Raw genomic sequence first — 20,582 nt, forward strand, 5'->3', positions numbered from 1 at the left:
AACTATGTCAGTAGGCATTCAAAAATCACTCATTTCGCAAATCAGCAAATAATTAAATATTGCAAAGAATACTACTTTTATCAGAATTTTCAGTTCTGTCTATCTTTATTTTTCAGTTGTTATTACCTGTCATTGTTAAACAATATATACTATTATAATTATTATATTTTTACTATTACTATTATAAAACTATTTTTAAAGGATTATGAACTAAATAAAATTTTTGTTTAAACTGATAATTAATTCAAAGTAAAGTTTCAAAATATTACGTGACTAGAATAATATCTGTGATGGGCTGTTACAGTTACCTCCTTGACCACTTTATGATGACTAGCTGTTACACTTACCTCCTTCTTTGGTGCGTACTAGGACAGGACTGCTATAGGGACCGTTGAGGATGTTGGTATGAGAGCGAACAGACAGATTGTACCAAGTAAATGGCTCTAGGTTTTCCAGAACAATTTGTGGTAGATCACTGAGAGAAAACAAGATAAAAGGATTTTATCATTAAAACAGCAAGCACATACAGTATTGCTAAAGCAATGTATGTCCACCCACCCACTCCCACAAGACATTACTGAAATTCAATGAGAAGCCATCAAGGAATGAATTCACAAAAATGCGAACAATTTTCTTAAAACAGTAAAGGTGACCATGGCCAAACCAAGGTATATCAGTGCTTTATATGTGTGTCAACTTTGATGAAAGTTCCTCAAGGTATGAAACTACAAGAAAACTGACTGAAAATAGTGCCAGTGACCTTGACCCAACAACCTTGAAAACATAAAGGTTGTCCAAAATATCAGCCCCCACCCCTTCCTTCCCTTTTCTCCAGCTTTAGTGGTAGGGGAGACTATATCAGTATTGCTCACCTGCTCTGTAGCTCACAGAATATATTCAGAAAAGTTTCTTGTTTAAGTGTACTAAAAAGCCTGTGTCTATCAATTAATTAGAAAAAAACTTAATTTATCATTTCACACATTTAACCTGATAGACTTTAAAAGTAGGTCAAGGTCATGAAAGTCATGAAACAAATCTGACAGCGTTTCATCCCAGCATACTACTGACCAAATATCTTTACTTTCCCTGAGTCCTGCTCTCATGGAATTTTGATGGGAATCAAAGAATTTCTTCAAATACTTAAATTTTACATTGTAGGACCCATTGTTTTGAGCAATTAAGTTCAATAGGGCTGATGACAGTATTATTTTCTGATTATGATACCTTTTAAAGGCATGTAAGTCATCTTTTTTTAGTTTGCTGGTCAATTTTTTTGCCCTCAAAAATGTGTGCATCTCCTCACAGTATGTACACATCATTGGTGCGAGGTGTTCTTATATTAATCGACAAAAGTTTGGCAATGGCAGGTAACTACTAGCTTGAATCTGAATATGAAAGAAAGTGTTCCATAAATGCTAAAATTCATCTAACTGACATTATAGTAACAAAAAGGAAATCCCCAAGTGACAAGCCAAGGGAGGTAATTTGAATACTCAGCAAAGGGAGATCATTTGGTATATTGTTTGGCAAAGAAAAATAATCTGGTATTATGTTCAAAAATAGCTGATTATCTGGTATTATGTTAGGCAAATGGAGAAATTTGGGGCCCTTTCGTTAATGCAGTTGTAACAGACAAACTGGTTGATCCGAATCGTTTTCAGTGGCTAATCTGACACCCTTTGATTGAGGGGTCCAGGTGGAACCAAGATGGCGGCTCGAGTTGGAAAGTAAACAAATGCAGTTGGAACTTCGTAGAAATAGACAATAATCCTATGTTTCTTCATATCGTAACATCAGTACGAAGAAAGTAAAGATTCCAGGATTGGTGTATATGATAGATAGCAGTCGAAACTGACGCTATTTGTTTATATCATGACATTATATTGATAATATGAACCATGACAAAACATAAAGATTATCTATCACAGTTTATACTGCAAGAATACTGTATACCAAAGTAAGTAATACACATCAACACATAATCCTTACTGCCTTCGTTATCAAATGACTGAAATATTGTACTAGTATGGCTTTCTGTTGATACTGTGTTGATTAATGTGCTTGATCATATTCATATTGAGTTTGGAAAAGAAATGACGGCTCCAGTATTATCTTTATATAAATAGTAACTTATTAATTAATTTAGTCATACTTGTATGTTATATCTGTGTAATAATTGTCTCATGGTCTTCAGATATTTGTAATTTTTTTCAGCCTTCTGTTTGCAGCAAATTACAACAAAATATTCAAAAGTTAAAGTTGTATCAAAATTTTACAATGATATCACGATTTGATTCATAATTTCATGTTTCCTGTATGAATGAAAAAATGTTGATAAAGTGCATTGCCTTCAGTATATTAACCACAAACTTTTTAAATGTTTTACACCAATATTCTACCCTTAGTGATAAGCTTACTTGTTTATTAATACATTTACTCGGCTTAATTTGCCCTCTCACAGCAATATTTTTTCATTCATGTATTATTCCAAATTTAGAAATGGGAAATTATATTGCATCTTTTGTATTTTATAGACAATGGGTTCCATGTGACTATTGTATTTGAGAGGTTCAAATTATTCCGTGATAAATAAATTACACACAGCTGTACACATTGATTTACTACAATAAAAACAATTAACAACATTCATAGAAAATATAGCATTTCCTTAAAATACACTGAGTATATGTAGTGTTATGGTAGAGTATCCAGGCAGTAAGAGAAATTTCTAATACAATGATAAAATTTCTCATCAGAAATTTATGAAATAAATAATCTTGTCTTCATCGAAAATGCATGGTTATCAATGGATAGAATTTTATCAACCAAAAATTACATTTTCTTGCATTGATTTGGAACATAATTTTTAAATAACATTTTATGAAGAACTGAAAAAAATTGTTTCTGAAAAAGCAAAGCAAGCATTTTCATTTGCATTTCTTTATTCCTATGGTTTTTTTTTTGCCATAAACAATGAAAAAATTAAGAAAACAGCAATACACAAATGCCTAATATAAAACTAGGAATATTTATGGATGTTAGCTTATGTACTTACATGTATTAACAAATAGTTTTACAATAAATGACAAAAAGAAATTCTCAAAATATTTGCACAATATGCATTTTTTAATGCACATGGTACTGGTTTGTTTTGATATTTAAATACAACAATGAAAATAATTACAAAATACTGATGTTTTATCCTGATATTTGTTTTATGAAATTTCCTCACCTTGTATTTACTTTAAAAGGAGAGTTTGTGATACAGAAATTATTCTGTCAATGAATATCTATTATTTGTTAAGAATTTGAAAAAATCTGCATTAATTGAAGTGTCTTTTTACTGCTCTAACATAGTAATGCTATTAAGAAGTCATTAACATTGTTGATGTCAGAAACTAGAAATTTTCCAAAATTTAAATATTCATTTTTTTATTTTATTGATTGCCATTTTGGAATAAAAACACAAATCGAACATGTTCTTTTATACAGAATGAAACTGTGCCACTTTTGGTGCCGATACAACGGTATAAACAAAAGTACCCTATGTTTCTTGTTGGATGAAGGGAGATAATCCGGTATCTGTTATGCAAAGGGAGATAATCTACCATTACACTTTGCACAGGAAGATAATCAGGCATCACAACTTTCAGTAAAGTGAGTATTTTTTTTTCAATTGTACAGGGAAGGGAGATAATCTGCAGCTCACCTCCGCACAGTGACTTTATGGCTGTTGTTGGCCGTGCTGTACTGGACTGTGTAGAATCTGATCTCCTGGGGGGTGCGAGGTGGACGCCAGGAAAAGGACACAGAGGTGGAGGACAGAGGGTGTGGCTCAAGATCTACAGGGGGAGGGGGTAGAGCTGGCATGTTAGGGTTGTGTGTCTGGAATAGCAGAGTCACTAGGCCAACAACCTTGCCGTTTGAGCCAAGTACCATTAATACCGCCTCGTAGAACTTCTCTGGCTCTGAAAACATCGAATATATGAATAAACATCTACCTGATGAGCTGACAATTCTATGCAGCTAATGATTATAAGAGTGCTGTCACCATATCTTTATATTGTGTAGGTATTCCAAATCTATAGACCCATGGAACCATCTCGACAAAGATGGTGAAAGGAAAATGGAAATCAAACCATACTTTCAGGACAAAATCAAAACACTCTGGAAAACTGATTTTACGTTTTAAAATCTAAATATTCTGAAAGCTAGCTGTTGTTTTATATCATATAATTAGTTTTAGTTTCAAAACTAAAATTTCATTATATAAAAAGGCCAGTTCCACACTTACAAAATCAAAACTGGTTTCAAATTAAGATTTAACTCTAATGAGTCGGAATGAACTATTGGTTAATTCTGACTTTTGCTTATTGAGATGAAGTCCTTTGTATATTTTAACATATTTGACCCCTGTGACCTTGAAAGTGGGCCAAGGTCATTCATTTGAACAAACTATAACTTCAGCTTTAGAACCCTGGAAATGTTACGATGATGTTGACCTCTGTGACCTCTATACCTTCAGCATGTAACCTTACCTTGAACCACTGATACAAGGAAATTACCCTAATTACCTTTAAAGTGATTTGTAAGTGAGTGCATGCCAGTACCTCTGTTCTTACGGCGGACGAGAGACGAAGCATGATGACTATAGGTCACGGACCCTTTCAGAAACATTACCAACATTCCACACTTACAAGACTGATTAAGATCATAATCAATGTTCAGAATGAACTATTGGTTAAGTAAGTTACTATGATAATGACCTCTGTGACCACAGCATAACTATCCTTACCAGCATTTGACATCTATGAAGAAGTTACTGTTATGTTGACCTCTGTGACCTTAGCATGTGACCTTAGGTAAACCCGACCTACATAAAAATACTGCCGTGGCCATGACCTTTATGACCTTAGCAAGACTGTCCTAATCAGGATCTGGCTTATACAAGGACGTTACTGTGATTTTGACCTTTGTGACCTTACCTAAACCTGATTTGTATAAGGAAGTTACTGTGGCATTGACCTCTGTGACCTCAGCAGTAACACCTTCCTCCTCCAGAATCTTGTGTATGGAGAGACGGTATCCAAGCACGGTTTCAGAAACATTACCAACATTCCACAGGAAACGTACAGTATTGTTATTCACCATCATAACCTCAAGTTCAGGGGCAGGTAATTCTGTAAAAGAAGAAACCCATCAGATTCTAATTCACCGTCTTAACCTCTGTTTCAAGGACTGAAACAAAATATCTTTAATTCATTCATCCCTGTAAGAGGCATCTAAGACAAAATTAACTTTCAAAACTTTTTATTTAAAATTATGCTTTATTATTTGATCATTTTCTTAAGATTAAAAGCAAGTAACTCACTTCAAGTCAAATGATTGTACTGTGTTTGTCTATGGGATAATAATGAAGTGTCCAGTCTATGGGGTGTATGGTAACTTGTCTAAGGGAGACAACTGTGTGTCCAGTCTATGGGGTGTATGGTACCTTGTCTATGGGAGAGTACTGTGTGTCCAGTCTATGGGGTGTATGATACCTTGTCTATGGGAGACTACTGTGTGTCCAGTCTATGGGGTGTGTGGTAACTTGTCTAAGGGAGAGTACTGTGTGTCCAGTCTATGGGGTGTATGGCAACTTGTCTAAGGGAGACAACTATGTGTAAAGTCTATGGGGTGTGTGGTACCTTGTCTATGGGAGAGTACTATGTGTCCAGTCTACTGGGTGTACAGTACCTTGTCTATGGGAGACACTGTGTGTCCAGTCTATGGGGTGTGTGGTTCCTTGTCTAAGGGAGACAACTGTGTGTCCAGTCTATGGGGTGTGTGGTACCTTGTCTATGGAAGACTGTGTGTCCAGTCTATGGGGTGTATGGTACCTTGTCTATGGGAGACTACTGTGTGTCCAGTCTATGGGGTGTATGGTACCTTGTCTATGGGAGAGTACTGTGTGTCCAGTCTACTGGGTGTACGGTACCTTGTCTATGGGAGACACTGTGTGTCCAGTCTATGGGGTGTATGGTAACTTGTCTAAGGGAGACAACTGTGTGTCCAGTCTATGGGGTGTATGGTACCTTGTCTATGGGAGACCACTGTGTGTCCAGTCTATGGGGTGTGGGGTTCCTTGTCTAAGGGAGACAACTGTGTGTCCAGTCTATAGGGAGTATGGTACCTTGTCTATGGGAGACTACTGTGTGTCTGGTCTATGGGGTGATACTTTGTCTATGGGATAGTATGGTACCTACCAAGCTCTCGGCCTGGAGTGTGGTGCAAAGTCCATGTCCAGAAATTTTCATCCTGAGTGGGATAGCCGACATCAGTCCCAGCCAATACAAGCACAAGGTAGTCAGTGTCAGATCGCAGACCTATAACCACGTAGGTAACCAAAAATACAATAACACAGTTATATATGTAAAATGTTACATGTGATACCTTCAATTTTTTTCCAGAGTTAAAATTTTTACTTCATCAATATTACCAGTGAAAAGTTGGGGAGTTATCTCCCCTGAAAAAAATTCTTCCTTGCACTTTACCTAAGTTCTCTATCACTTAAGTATTTCATGCAGGCCATATTTACTCCTCACATAGAGTGTCACTTTATTCTTTATAAAACTTCATGATTAAAAACAATCATATACATACATGATAAATATTGAAGCAGAAACATAATATTTTAAATTATTCAAATTGTAAAATTGTTAAAGTGTGTGTTTTACCTGTTATCATGTAACTTGTGACATTGGAGGTGACCTCTATGATCTTTGACTGTGACGACTGTGTCTTGTAACGAATCTGATGCCTGGTTATGATGCCATTTCTAAGCTTCCGAGGAAGCTCACTCCAAGTCACCTGAATGTTTGTGGGGGATGTACTTGTTGTCTCGATAGTTGGAACCGCTGACGGTACTAGACACAATAAAGAGTAAACAATAGTCATTATATTTCAAGTAGACACATGTCTTTTTATATCAAGTAGACACAAGTCATTATATTTCAAGTAGACACTTGTCTTTTTATATCAAGTAGACACAAGTCATTATATTTCAAGTAGACACTTGTCTTTTTGTATCAAGTAGACACAAGTCAATATATTTCAAGTAGACACAAGTCATTATATTTTGAGTAGCTACAAGTCATTATATTTTGAGTAGCTACAAGTCATTATATAGACACAAGTCATTATATTTCAAGTCATTATATTTCAAGTAGACACAAGTCATTATATTACAAGTAGACACAAGTCATTATAATTTTAGTAGATACAAGTCATTATATTTTGAGTAGACACAAGAGTAGACACAAGTCATTATATTTCAAGTAGACACAAGTCTTTTTATATCAAGTAGACACAAGTCTTTTTATATCAAGTAGACACAAGTCATTATATTTCAAGTAGACACAAGTCTTTTTATATCAAGTAGACACAAGTCATTATATTACAAGTAGACACAAGTCATTATATTTTGAGTAGACACAAGTCATTATATTTTGAGTAGACACAAGTCATTATATTTTGAGTAGACATAAGTCATAATATTTTGAGTAGACACAAGTCATTATATTTCAAACAGACACAAGTCATTTTATTTTGAGTAGATACAAGTCATTATATAGACACAAGTCATTATATTTCAAGTAGACACAAGTCATTATATTTCAAGTAGACACAAGTCTTTTTATATCAAGTAGACACAAGTCATTATATTACGAGTAGACACAAGTCATTATATTACAAGTAGACACAAGTCATTATATTTCAAGTAGACACAAGTCTTTTTAGATCAAGTAGACACAAAACATTATATTACAAGTAGACACAAGTCATTATATTTTGAGTAGATACAAGTCATTATATATAAAATTTGTTCATTGTTGTTTGGTTTAATATGAGATAAGTCTATTTGTGATAGGTTGTGGCTACCTGACTGAACAACATACAGGAGGCCCTTTACATGCCATCCAAATAAAATAAGAGAAAGTTTCTTGTCCAAGGACATGTCAGCACCAACTGGTCCATTTCCAGAGAAACACACACTGCTAGGGTATCAAACACTACACTCTAACCAACAGAGACATTGCAACCCCTTGTTAAGGATGTACAACTAATAGATATACAATGGTCATCACTCTACTCTTGAAAAGTTGAAATTTAATTGAACAAGTTGATTTATGAAACCACAGTCATAGTGAAATAAGGGACACAGCGACCTACTTTTGATGTATCATTGTATATCTGAAGATACATGATGCTGACTATATAACACCTACAAATCCATTATTACAATTCAAAGCAACTAAACCAATATGTCTTACATAATGTTGGACAAGGCAACCATACTAAAGATCCTGCACAAAAATTACATGACCTTGACCTATATTTTTGACCCCTAGATGACAATCACCTGATTCCATCGTAGTAACCCGTATTTTCCTCGACTCCTCCCCAGCGCCTTCCTTAGCATAGGCTTTAACATAAAATTCGTACTCTGAAAAAATATCCAACTTGTTCAGCTTCCGTGACGTTCCGGTCACTATCGCCTTCTGTTCCTTCGCTGAAAAGAGACCGTAGATAGTTCAGTGCTAAATAGAAAATTTCAGGTATGGTTTTTTAACTTTATATAACAAGAATATCACGGAGGGTGGAACAATATAATCTCATCCCAAAGAAATATTCCGACTTTGTTGTATTGAAAAGAATACAAATAAGGAAAAAAAATAAGTCAAATGTTAAGAGGGAAAACAGTGCTATGTGTTTTACTGAAAGACTAATGCATACCAAGTTTTAAGAGGTGTGGATAGAACACTGAACAAGACAGATGAAAATTGTAAGAAAAACAAAAAGGGAAATAGTTCTTTCCAAAATTTTAAACCCACAATTCCAGCAAGGAAAACACAATTTTACCTAACAGTAAAATAAAAGTCTATTAAGTTTCAAAGAAATTGATCAAAAACAGAAGAATATAAAAATATCATGTCAAAAAAGGGGCAATAACTCCTTAAAATAATTGCTTAATCAAATTGCTGTGAAGTACACACCACTTCATGTGATGGTAATTTAAGCCTACCATGTTTGAATGAAATTGATTGTGAAACTGAGAGATCTTTTGACAAGATTAACATCATGGAGACATCAATTACTATCAATGAAGCTGATGAATGCTCCTCGAAAACAACTTCATTTGGCACAAAGTTTTAACAAATAGCAATATTTTTGTAATAAAGGGTTTTTGGGCCCTGAATTACGTACACTGCACATCCTCTCTGTATGACCAATGTATATTGTCTAGTTTCATTATCCTTGCTCAAATGAAAGCAAAGCTATGTTCAAGACACAAAATTTTAACAAAGAGCAATAACTCTGTAACTGAGAGTATGAAGGCCCTTAATTTGGTATAGAGCAAATGGAACTAACAATCTCCACAGAGATCATAACAAAGAGCAGTAACATAAACAAAAATAGGCAGGAGAATACAAATATCTTACCAAGAGGCCTAAAAGTCCTGTATCTTTAACTTTTATTTCATTTAAAGAAGATTTTGTTGAATATTTTGTGATTTATATGACTTTCGCTGTTGGTATCTATATAGCTGTTCATTCATGGTATGGTACTGGCCAAAGAAGGTTTTTTCAGGGTATTCCAGTACTCACTAAACCACTTTCATTTGGGCCAACAAGAATGCTTAATATACATTCATCAAAAAACTTGTTTCACTTTTCGAAAAATTCAGAGTAAAAAAGAAACATACTACATTAATATTCAGTGAAAATTTTTTTCAAGATGGTTGACTAAAAGTGACCTTGACAGTCAGTTGAGGTTATTCGTTTACGTGTTCTTGAAACACATTTATCCCAAGGGATGCTACTGACCAGATATCCTAAGCGGTTTGAATGCCTCGATATGGGTAAAGGTTATTAAATTGAAATAACTACATGACTTTTCATACCAGCATCGTAAAAGGTCACATGAGGCTTCGTATCTGGTGACCTTAAACTTGCACTAAAATTGACAACTCACATGAGCCCCCAATCTTGCGATAGTGAAGCGTATAGGCTACCACAGGACAGCAGACTGGAGAATCAGCGCCAGCCCATTCCGCAAAAACTTCTGTGGCTGACAGTACAGTGACGGTGAAGTTCTGGGTCTTCCCTGGACTGTTGTCTGTAACATTGATATGTTGTCAATAAGGTATTGGATAAATAAAACAAATATAGAGAACAGCACTTCCAGAAAAGTGTCTGATGAAAAGACAGGACTACAGAACAATGCCATCTGGTCAATCCATCTATCTTGCTTAATTCAAACTTAAGTTTCTTGCAATATACTAATGAGAGAATACAGGAGAGAGTCAATGTCCTCGATACCTACCCTTTTGAATGACTTCTATGCGAGCAGTTGTCATGACAGAACCGGCGGCGTTGGAGGCCTGACACTGGTAATATCCGGAGTCACTCAGAATGCTTTCTATCAGGAGAACGTTCTGTTCTGTGATCTGTAGCACAGAAGACAGCAGTTGTACATTTCATTATATTTTGAATTTTGATTAGGTTCCATGATTCAGCCTCATTAAAACCTTTGTTCTGTCAATTAATAAACAAATTATTCTGAATAAGTTGTGTAAGGAGAGTTTACAGTCTTTACTTACAGAGATGCGACCGTGGGCCGTCAGGGGCGCTCCATTCCTGTACCATGCAATCTTGGGTTTGGGTCTGCCACTCACTGGGCAATCCAAGCGAATTCTTTGGGCACTCTGGACTTTGTGACTGACCAGCGGACCAGTCAGTACAGGAGGAACTGTGATGATGAAAAGAGTGTGTCATCTCTGTACTGTCACCTAGCAACAACTTTGTTATGGTGTAACCTAGCAACAACACTGTTATGTTGCCACCTAGCAACATTTTTATATTGTAACCTAGCAACAACACTGTTATGTTGTAACCCAGCAACATCACTGTTATAGTGTAGCCTAGCAACAACAGTTATGTTGTCACATAGCAACAACACTGTTATAGTGTAACCTAGCAACAACACTGTTATAGTGTAACCTAGCAACAACATTGTTATAGAGTAACCTAGCAACAACACTGTTATAGTGTAACCTTATATATTGTTACCTAGCAGAAACATGTTACGGTTATTTTGTAACCTAGTAACAACATGTCACAGTCTTATTGTAGTCAAGAAACATCATGTCATTGTTTTATTGTAACCTAGCAACAACACTGTTATGTAGTCACCTAGCAACAACACTTATGTAGTCACCTAGCAACAACACTTATGTAGTCACCTAGCAACAACACTGTTATAGTGTATACTAACACCAACACTGTTATGTTGTAACCTAGCAACAACACTGTTGTGTTACAACCTAGTAACAACACTGTTCTAGTGTCACCTTTCAACAACACTGTTATGTTGTAACCTAGCAACAGCACTGTTATAGTGTAACCTAGCACAAACACTGTTATGTTTTAACCTAGCAACAATACTGTTATGTTGTCACCTAGCAACAACATTGCTATGTTGTAAACTAGCAACAACACTATTATAGTATAACCTAGCAATAACACTGTTATACTGTAACCTAAAAACAACACTGTTATAGTGTAACCTAGCAACAACACTGTTATAGTGTAACCTAGCAACAACACTGTTATAGTGTAACCTAGCAACAACACTGTTATAGTGTAACCTAGCAACAACACTGTTATGTTAAAACCTAGCAACAACACTGTTATGTTGTAACCTAAAAACAAGTCACTGTTATTATGTAAGTTAGCAACATGATGTTACTTTTATATTGTTACCAAGTCAACATCACGGCAGTTATATTGTAACCAAGCAACAACATGTCACTATTATACTGTAACCTAGCAACTACATCAGCAACATGTCACTATTATACTGTAACCTAGCAACAACATGTCACTATTATACTGTAACCTAGCAACAACATGTCACTATTATACTGTAACCTAGCAACTACATCAACAACATGTCAATATAAAACTGTAACCTAGCAACAACATGTCAATACTATACACCTACAACAACATACCACCACTGTGGTACTTTAACATAATGATAATTCTATAATTCTGATGGTAATCTTTATCCTTTAAAAGTGCACCTTATCTTCAGCCAAACAGAACCTAAATAGCTTTAATTTCATGTCAGTTTAGAATTCACTTTTTATTTGACCTCTGACATGACCTCACCTCTGACTTTCAGTTTAACCTCAGCCACAGCATCTGTGTGACCTGGACTTGAGGCAACACATCGGTAAGTCCCTTCATCCGTCACTACCAGCTCCTTAAACTTAAGATTGCTGACCCCAACCCTCATCTTAAACAGGTTCTCCACAACTTGGCTATCATCTGTTAAAAAAGCATAACTTGAACTTTTTGTCATAAATAGCAGTAAATCAATATCTATAAATAGACTGTATTACCTTATATCTATATATAGACTGTATTATCTTGTATCTATGTATAGACTGTATTGTCTTGTATCTATATATAGACTGTATTGTCTTATATTTATATACAGACTGTATTATATTGTATCTATGTATAGACTGTATTGTCTTATATCTATATATAGGCTGTATTATCTTGTATCTATATATAGACTGTTTTGTCTTATATCTAAATATAGACTGTATTGTTTTGTATCTATATATAGACTGTTTTTTCTTTAACCTATATATAGACTGTTTTGTCTTATATCTATCTATAGACTGTATTGTTTTGTATCTATATATAGACTGTTTTGTCTTGAACCTATATATAGACTGTATTGTTTTGTATCTATATATAGACTGCTTTGTCTTGAACCTATATATAGACTGTTTTGTGTTATATCTATATATAGACTGTTTTGTCTTATATCTATATATAGACTGTATTGTCTTATATCTATATATAGACTGTTTTTTCTTTAACCTATATATAGACTGTTTTGTCTTATATCTATATATAGACTGTATTGTTTTGTATCTATATATAGACTGTTTTGTCTTGAACCTATATATAGACTGTATTGTTTTGTATCTATATATAGACTGCTTTGTCTTGAACCTATATATAGACTGTTTTGTGTTATATCTATATATAGACTGTTTTGTCTTATATCTATATATAGACTGTATTGTCTTATATCTATATATAGACTATATTGTCCGATACTGTCTTACAGATTATGAATCATAATAAATCTTGTTGTAGTTGCCACATCACAAACTACGGGGGGCTTTAGCCAGAAAGTTTGTAGAACAATGATGATGTCAGATGTAACCTGTTTGACATTGAAATCTTTTAACAAGATATGCTATTTACTTTGTGTAAGCCATCTGACACTGGGCTTAGGATAACCATCCACCAAACATTCCAAAGTGACGGACTCCTTGCTATTAGCGATGACTTCATCTGTTGCATACACAATCTTTGGAGGTCTGGGAGCTTGGTCTGAAAATGAACAAGAAAACTAATGATATATAATTGAAATGTCTTTAAAATGTCATTTTACAATACCATGAAAAAGTTTGTTAGAACAGAGAATTACCAAAAGGTGTTACCTGGTTTATCACTGTCATGGAGATCATTATGTATAATATTACCTTTATACCTAAGTCTCATGTGGCTCTACAGAGGTGAACAGATACTGTAAGTAGCACTAGTATTATACCACTTAGATTTCCCTAATATTTTATTTCATAAACTAACTGCTTCAGATTATATTCATGAATACATGATTTCGCAAAAGCTGCTCTAGAAATGACTTCTAATTCTCTAATGATGAGCTATTAGACACGTTTGGAGAGTAGGGTGAGCTGTTGTAATGTAATAGAACAGGACTTTAATAGGCCAGGTGTGTTTGTGCAGTGTCTAATGTTACAAATTTTCACACTAATTAAACGTTTTCCAGGGTTTCCTGCTGTTTATATTGTAATCCAATAAAATTGATATTTTGTTATGAACTATGTTAATGTAAATATTTGAACACCTTTCTGACACTTAAATGTCATCAGCGATTTACAATTATATCTATTGTCACACACATGCTTGACCTCCGACCTCTGACCTGTAGCTGCACTTTTCAATGATGCCATTCTGTGAAGTTCTACAGAGAGCAACACAGGGAAGTCATTTAAAAGTTGTGAGTTCTATAGATGTTTGAATTCCCAAGTGATGTAAATCTAGCAGATTTCTTTGTGATAATATATGGTATGTATAGATTTAATTGAAGTGTCAGTTAAAGAAAGTTTACAACAGATAATAAAATGTCATCCACAGTTTCGTACAAATAATTCAAGAAATTTTCAATTTGCAATTGGGGCTCCTTGTATATTAATGCAAAAATAAATCCCACTCAAAATGTAAGTGATTTCAGGGCTCTCGATCTGCCAGATTTGGGGCCGATATAAAAAAAGTATCTTTTTTTCCTAATTTAGACCCCAAGTTTTCCCAATTCTAAGGAAAACGCCGTTATTTTTCCCAATTCTAAGGAAAAAGCCGCTATTTTTCCCAATTCTAAGAAAAACGCTGCTATTTTTCCCAATTCTAAGGGCCCCGGGCCCAAGTCCCAAACTGGGGTGAGACAGCCCTGGATTTACAGTAACAGAAACAGAGGAATCAATCATACAAAAAGGGGGATAACTCTATCATCATTTCAGTTGTAATATTCTTAAAAAATTGATGAAAGAGAGGAGATAACTCAGTACAATAACATAACCATTAAGATCTGTGAGTAAAAACATGCTGGATTTATATTCTTATTGACCTGAAAAGTAGTCAGTACAAAATGAATCTCGGTTATTCTTTTGGAAATGAATAACAATCATCACTTAAGCTTGGATGATTAATGATACGCAAATTACAATATTGACCTCTGCCTCCTTTCAGCAATTATCAAGATACTCTGATTAATAAATGTTCTTGTTCCCCTTAGCTACTGAAAATCCTTAGGTAGCCTACCATGTGTTACAGTGAGAATGCCTGCTTCACTGTGACGACGTGACATCGAGGTGACCGTCTCCTGAAGATTGGCAATGTCCTGAAACCTGTGTTGTGCTGAACAGTGGTAGGTCCCTGCATCCTCCGCCCGGACATCATGTATCTGTAAAACTCCCGAGGCTAGGGTTGTAGTTCTGTAATAAGACAGAGAATGGAAAGATTGACATAGTCCGATCAAAATCTATATTTACAAAGCACACTGTCACTTTAAGTCTATAGAAAATTCTGACAGCTGTAAATTGACTCTGTATAGTGGATAGTATGGACAATAAGAATTTCTGTCCTGGTTTCTTTAACTGGAATTACTTAATGTTGATCTTAATACATTTGCTACTTGGTTGACTGACAGGCAAGTCCTTTACATTGATTGTCTAGCTCTTTACATGGACAAAAATGCCATGAAGATTACCTGTTGTTGATGGGTAGACTGGAATCATCTTTCTCCCATATATATACTGGAGGAGGTGTGGCTTCTATCTTACATTCAAATCGGGCCACACCCTCAACAACAGTCTCCTGATCAGCAGGCATCTTGGTAAACTTGCTGGCAATTCCTGAAAAAACGGAAAATTTAATCAAACACTTTAAATCAATTGCATTAACATACCATCTCATGAATTTCCAGGCAGGATTATAACGAAATTACAGAATTACAGAATGGTTAATTTTTCATTACAAAAAACGGAAATAACTTTCCCAATCAACAAACAGACAAGCAGTTAGATGGTGACTGGAAAGTGGGACAGCAGATTAGTGATGATTGAATAGTGGGACAGCAGATTAGTGATGATTGGATAGTGGGACAGTAGATTAGTGGTGACTGGATAGTGGGACAGTAGATTAGTGGTGACTGGATAGTGGGACAGTAGATTAGTGGTGACTGGATAGTGGGACAGTAGATTAGTGGTGACTGGATAGTGGGACAGTAGATTAGTGATGACTGGATAGTGGGACAGTAGATTAGTGGTGACTGGATAGTGGGACAGTAGATTAGTGATGACTGGATAGTGGGACAGTAGATTAGTGATGACTGGATAGTGGGACAGTAGATTAGTGGTGACTGGATAGTGGGACAGCAGATTAGTGGTGATTGGATAGTGGGACAGTAGATTAGTGATGACTGGATAGTGGGACAGTAGATTAGTGATGACTGGATAGTGGGACAGCAGATTAGTGGTGACTGGATAGTGGGACAGCAGATTAGTGATGATTGGATAGTGGGACAGCAGATTAGTGATGACTGGATAGTGGGACAGTAGATTACTGATGACTGGATAGTGGGACAGCAGATTAGTGATTATTGGATAGTGGGACAGCAGATTAGTGATGACTGGATAGTGGGACAGTAGATTAGTGATGACTGGATAGTGGGACAGTAGATTAGTGATGACTGGATAGTGGGACAGTAGATTAGTGCCAATTAGATAGTGGGACAGCAGATTAGTGATGACTGGATAGTGGGACAGCAGATTAGTGATGACTGGATAGTGGGACAGCAGATTAGTGATGACTGGATAGTGGGACAGAGTAGATAGTGGGACAGCAGATTAGTGAGGACTGGATAGTGGGACAGCAGATTAGTGCCAATTAGATAGTGGGACAGCAGATTAGTGATGACTGGATAGTGGGACAGCAGATTAGTGATGACTGGATAGTGGGACAGCAGATTAGTGATGACTGGATAGTGGGACAGCAGATTAGTGATGACTGGATAGTGGGACAGTAGATTAGTGGTGACTGGATAGTGGGACAGTAGATTAGTGGTGACTGGATAGTGGGACAGCAGATTAGTGCCAATTGGATAGTGGGACAGTAGATTAGTGATGACTGGATAGTGGGACAGCAGATTAGTGATGATTGAATATTGGGACAGCAGGTTAGTAGTGACTGGATAGAGGGACATCAGGTTAGTGATATGACTGGATAGTGGGACAGCAGATTAGTGCCAATTGGATAGTGGGACAGCAGATTAGTAATGACTGGATAGTGGGACAGCAGATAGATGACTGGATAGTGGGACAGTAGATAAGTGATGACTGGATAGTGGGACAGTAGATTAGTGGTGACTGGATAGTGGGACAGTAGATTAGTGGTGACTGGATAGTGGGACAGTAGATTAGTGGTGACTAGATAGTGGGACAGTAGATTAGTGGTGACTGGATAGTGGGACAGTAGATTAGTGGTGACTGGATAGTGGGACAGCAGATTAGTGATGACTGGATAGTGGGACAGTAGATTAGTGGTGACTGGATAGTGGGACAGCAGATTAGTGATGACTGGATATTGGGACTGGATAGTGGGACAGTATATTAGTGGTGACTGGATAGTGGGACAGCAGATTAGTGATGACTGGATAGTGGGACAGTAGATTAGTGATGACTGTAGATTAGTGGTGACTGGATAGTGGGACAGCAGATTAGTGCCAATTAGATAGTGGGACAGCAGATTAGTGATGACTGGATAGTGGGACAGTAGATTAGTGGTGACTGGATAGTGGGACAGCAGATAGTGGGACAGTAGATTAGTGGTGACTGGATAGTGGGACAGCAGATTAGTGATGACTGGATAGTGGGACAGTAGATTAGTGATGACTGGATAGTGGGACAGTAGATTAGTGATGACTGGATAGTGGGACAGTAGATTAGTGATGACTGGATAGTGGGACAGTAGATTAGTGGTGACTGGATAGTGGGACAGCAGATTAGTGATGACTGGATAGTGGGACAGTAGATTAGTGATGACTGGATAGTGGGACAGTAGATTAGTGATGACTGGATAGTGGGACAGTAGATTAGTGGTGACTGGATAGTGGGACAGCAGATTAGTGGTGATTGGATAGTGGGACAGTAGATTAGTGGTGACTGGATAGTGGGACAGCAGATTAGTGCCAATTAGATAGTGGGACAGTAGATTAGTGGTGACTGGATAGTGGGACAGCAGATTAGTGCCAATTAGATAGTGGGACAGCAGATTAGTGATGACTGGATAGTGGGACAGTAGATTAGTGGTGACTGGATAGTGGGACAGTAGATTAGTGATGACTGGATAGTGGGACAGATTAGTGGTGATTAGTGGTGACTGGATAGTGGGACAGTAGATTAGTGGTGACTGGATAGTGGGACAGTAGATTAGTGGTGACTGGATAGTGGGACAGCAGATTAGTGTGACTGGATAGTGGGACAAGGTGACTGGATAGTGGGACAGCAGATTAGTGATGACTGGATAGTGGGACAGTAGATTAGTGGTGACTGGATAGTGGGACAGCAGATTAGTGCCAATTAGATAGTGGGACAGCAGATTAGTGATGACTGGATAGTGGGACAGTAGATTAGTGGTGACTGGATAGTGGGACAGCAGATTAGTGCCAATTAGATAGTGGGACAGCAGATTAGTGATGACTGGATATTGGGACAGTAGATTAGTGATGACTGGATAGTGGGACAGTAGATTAGTGGTGACTGGATAGTGGGACAGCAGATTAGTGATGACTGGATATTGGGACAGTAGATTAGTGATGACTGGATAGTGGGACAGTAGATTAGTGATGACTGGATAGTGGGACAGTAGATTAGTGATGACTGGATAGTGGGACAGTAGATTAGTGATGACTGGATAGTGGGACAGTAGATTAGTGGTGACTGGATAGTGGGACAGCAGATTAGTGATGACTGGATAGTGGGACAGTAGATTAGTGATGACTGGATAGTGGGACAGTAGATTAGTGATGACTGGATAGTGGGACAGTAGATTAGTGGTGACTGGATAGTGGGACAGCAGATTAGTGGTGATTGGATAGTGGGACAGTAGATTAGTGGTGACTAGATAGTGGGACAGCAGATTAGTGGTGATTGGATAGTGGGACAGTATATTAGTGGTGACTGGATAGTGGGACAGCAGATTAGTGATGACTGGATAGTGGGACAGTAGATAAGTGATGACTGGATAGTGGGACAGTAGATTAGTGATGACTGGATATTGGGACAGCAGATTAGTGATGATTGGATAGTGGGACAGTAGATTAGTGGTGACTGGATAGTGGGACAGTAGATTAGTGGTGACTGGATAGTGGGACAGTAGATTAGTGGTGACTGGATAGTGGGACAGCAGATTAGTGATGACTGGATAGTGGGACAGTAGATTAGTGGTGACTGGATAGAGGGACACCAGGTTAGTGGTTACTGGATAGAGGGATACCAGGTTAGCAGTGACTGGATAGAGGGACATCAGGTTAGTAGTGACTTGAGAGAGGGACATCCGGTTAGTGGTGACTGGATAGAGGGACATCAGGTTAGTGGTGACAGGATAGAGGACACCAGGTTAGTAGTGACTGGATAGAGGGACACCAGGTTAGTAGTGACTGGATAGAGGGACACCAGGTTAGAAGTGACTGGATAGAGGGACACCAAGTTAGTGGTGATTGGAGAGTGGGACACCAGGTTAGTAGTGACTGGATAGAGGGACACCAGCTTAGTGGTGACTGCAGAGTGGGACACCAGGTTAGTGGTGACTGGATAGAGGGACACCAGGTTAGTGGTGACTGGATAGAGGACACTAGGTTAGTAGTGACTGGAGAGTGGGACATTAGGTTAGTGTTGACTGGATAGAGGGACACCAGGTTAGTAATGACTGGAGAGTGGGACACCAGGTTAGTGGTTACTGGATAGAGAAATACCAGGTTAGTGGTGACTGGATAGAGGGACACCAGGTTAGTGGTGACTGGATAGAGGGACACCAGGTTAGTGGTGACTGGATAGAGGACACCAGGTTAGTAGTGACTGGAGAGTGGGACATTAGGTTAGTGTTGACTGGATAGAGGGACACCAGGTTAGTAATGACTGGAGAGTGGGACACCAGGTTAGTGGTGACTGGATAGAGGGACATCAGGTTAGTGGTGACTGGATAGAGGGACACCAGGTTAGTAATGACTGGAGAGTGGGACACCAGGTTAGCGGTGACTGGATAGAGGGACATCAGATTAGTGGTGACTGGATAGAGGACACCAGGTTAGTGGTGACAGGATAGAGGACACCAGGTTAGTAATGACTGGATAGAGGGACACCAGGTTAGTGGTGACAGGATAGAGGACACCAGGTTAGTAATGACTGGATAGAGGACACCAGGTTAGTGATGACAGGATAGAGGACACCAGGTTAGTAATGACTGGAAAGTGGGACACCAGGTTAGTGGTGACTGGATAGAGGGACACCAGGTTAGTGGTGACTGGATAGAGGGACACCAGATTAGTGGTGACTGGATAGAGGGACACCAGGTTAGAAGTGACTGGATAGAGGGACACCAAGTTAGTGGTGATTGTAGAGTGGGACACCAGGTTAGTGGTGACTGGATAGAAGGACACCAGGTTAGTGGTGACAGGATAGAGGGACACCAGGTTAGTAGTGACTGGAGAGAGGGACACCAGGTTAGTGGTGACTGGATAGAGGGACACCAGGTTAGTGGTGACTGGAGAGTGGGACACCAGGTTAGTGGTGACTAATTACTGATAAATAACACATCATCTGACATATTTCAGACACATTGTTTTTGTTTATTAATAAGGTTGAAGGAAGA

The 20,582-nt window shown here is 37.6% G+C and overlaps 1 protein-coding gene across 1 annotated transcript in view; it reads right to left on the reverse strand.

Moving 5' to 3' along the window:
* The window catches only part of LOC132554865 (protogenin B-like), a 34,087-nt gene that overhangs the window by 8,305 nt on the left and 5,200 nt on the right, over positions 1 to 20,582 (reverse strand). The window contains exons 2-14 of the mRNA XM_060219186.1: positions 15,424 to 15,568; positions 14,976 to 15,148; positions 13,338 to 13,466; positions 12,219 to 12,377; positions 10,646 to 10,794; positions 10,369 to 10,492; positions 10,018 to 10,161; positions 8,405 to 8,554; positions 6,720 to 6,908; positions 6,249 to 6,368; positions 4,986 to 5,180; positions 3,710 to 3,968; positions 348 to 475 (exon numbers count right to left, since the gene is read on the reverse strand). Of these exons, the coding sequence (XP_060075169.1) occupies positions 348 to 475; positions 3,710 to 3,968; positions 4,986 to 5,180; positions 6,249 to 6,368; positions 6,720 to 6,908; positions 8,405 to 8,554; positions 10,018 to 10,161; positions 10,369 to 10,492; positions 10,646 to 10,794; positions 12,219 to 12,377; positions 13,338 to 13,466; positions 14,976 to 15,148; positions 15,424 to 15,568 (2,064 nt within the window). The remainder of the gene's footprint in view (positions 1 to 347; positions 476 to 3,709; positions 3,969 to 4,985; positions 5,181 to 6,248; positions 6,369 to 6,719; positions 6,909 to 8,404; positions 8,555 to 10,017; positions 10,162 to 10,368; positions 10,493 to 10,645; positions 10,795 to 12,218; positions 12,378 to 13,337; positions 13,467 to 14,975; positions 15,149 to 15,423; positions 15,569 to 20,582) is intronic.

Source organism: Ylistrum balloti, unplaced genomic scaffold (assembly GCF_031769215.1).
Source record: "Ylistrum balloti isolate Yb309-2 unplaced genomic scaffold, AGI_CSIRO_Ybal_v1 Utg370448, whole genome shotgun sequence".
NCBI classification, from domain to species: Eukaryota; Metazoa; Mollusca; class Bivalvia; order Pectinida; family Pectinidae; genus Ylistrum; species Ylistrum balloti.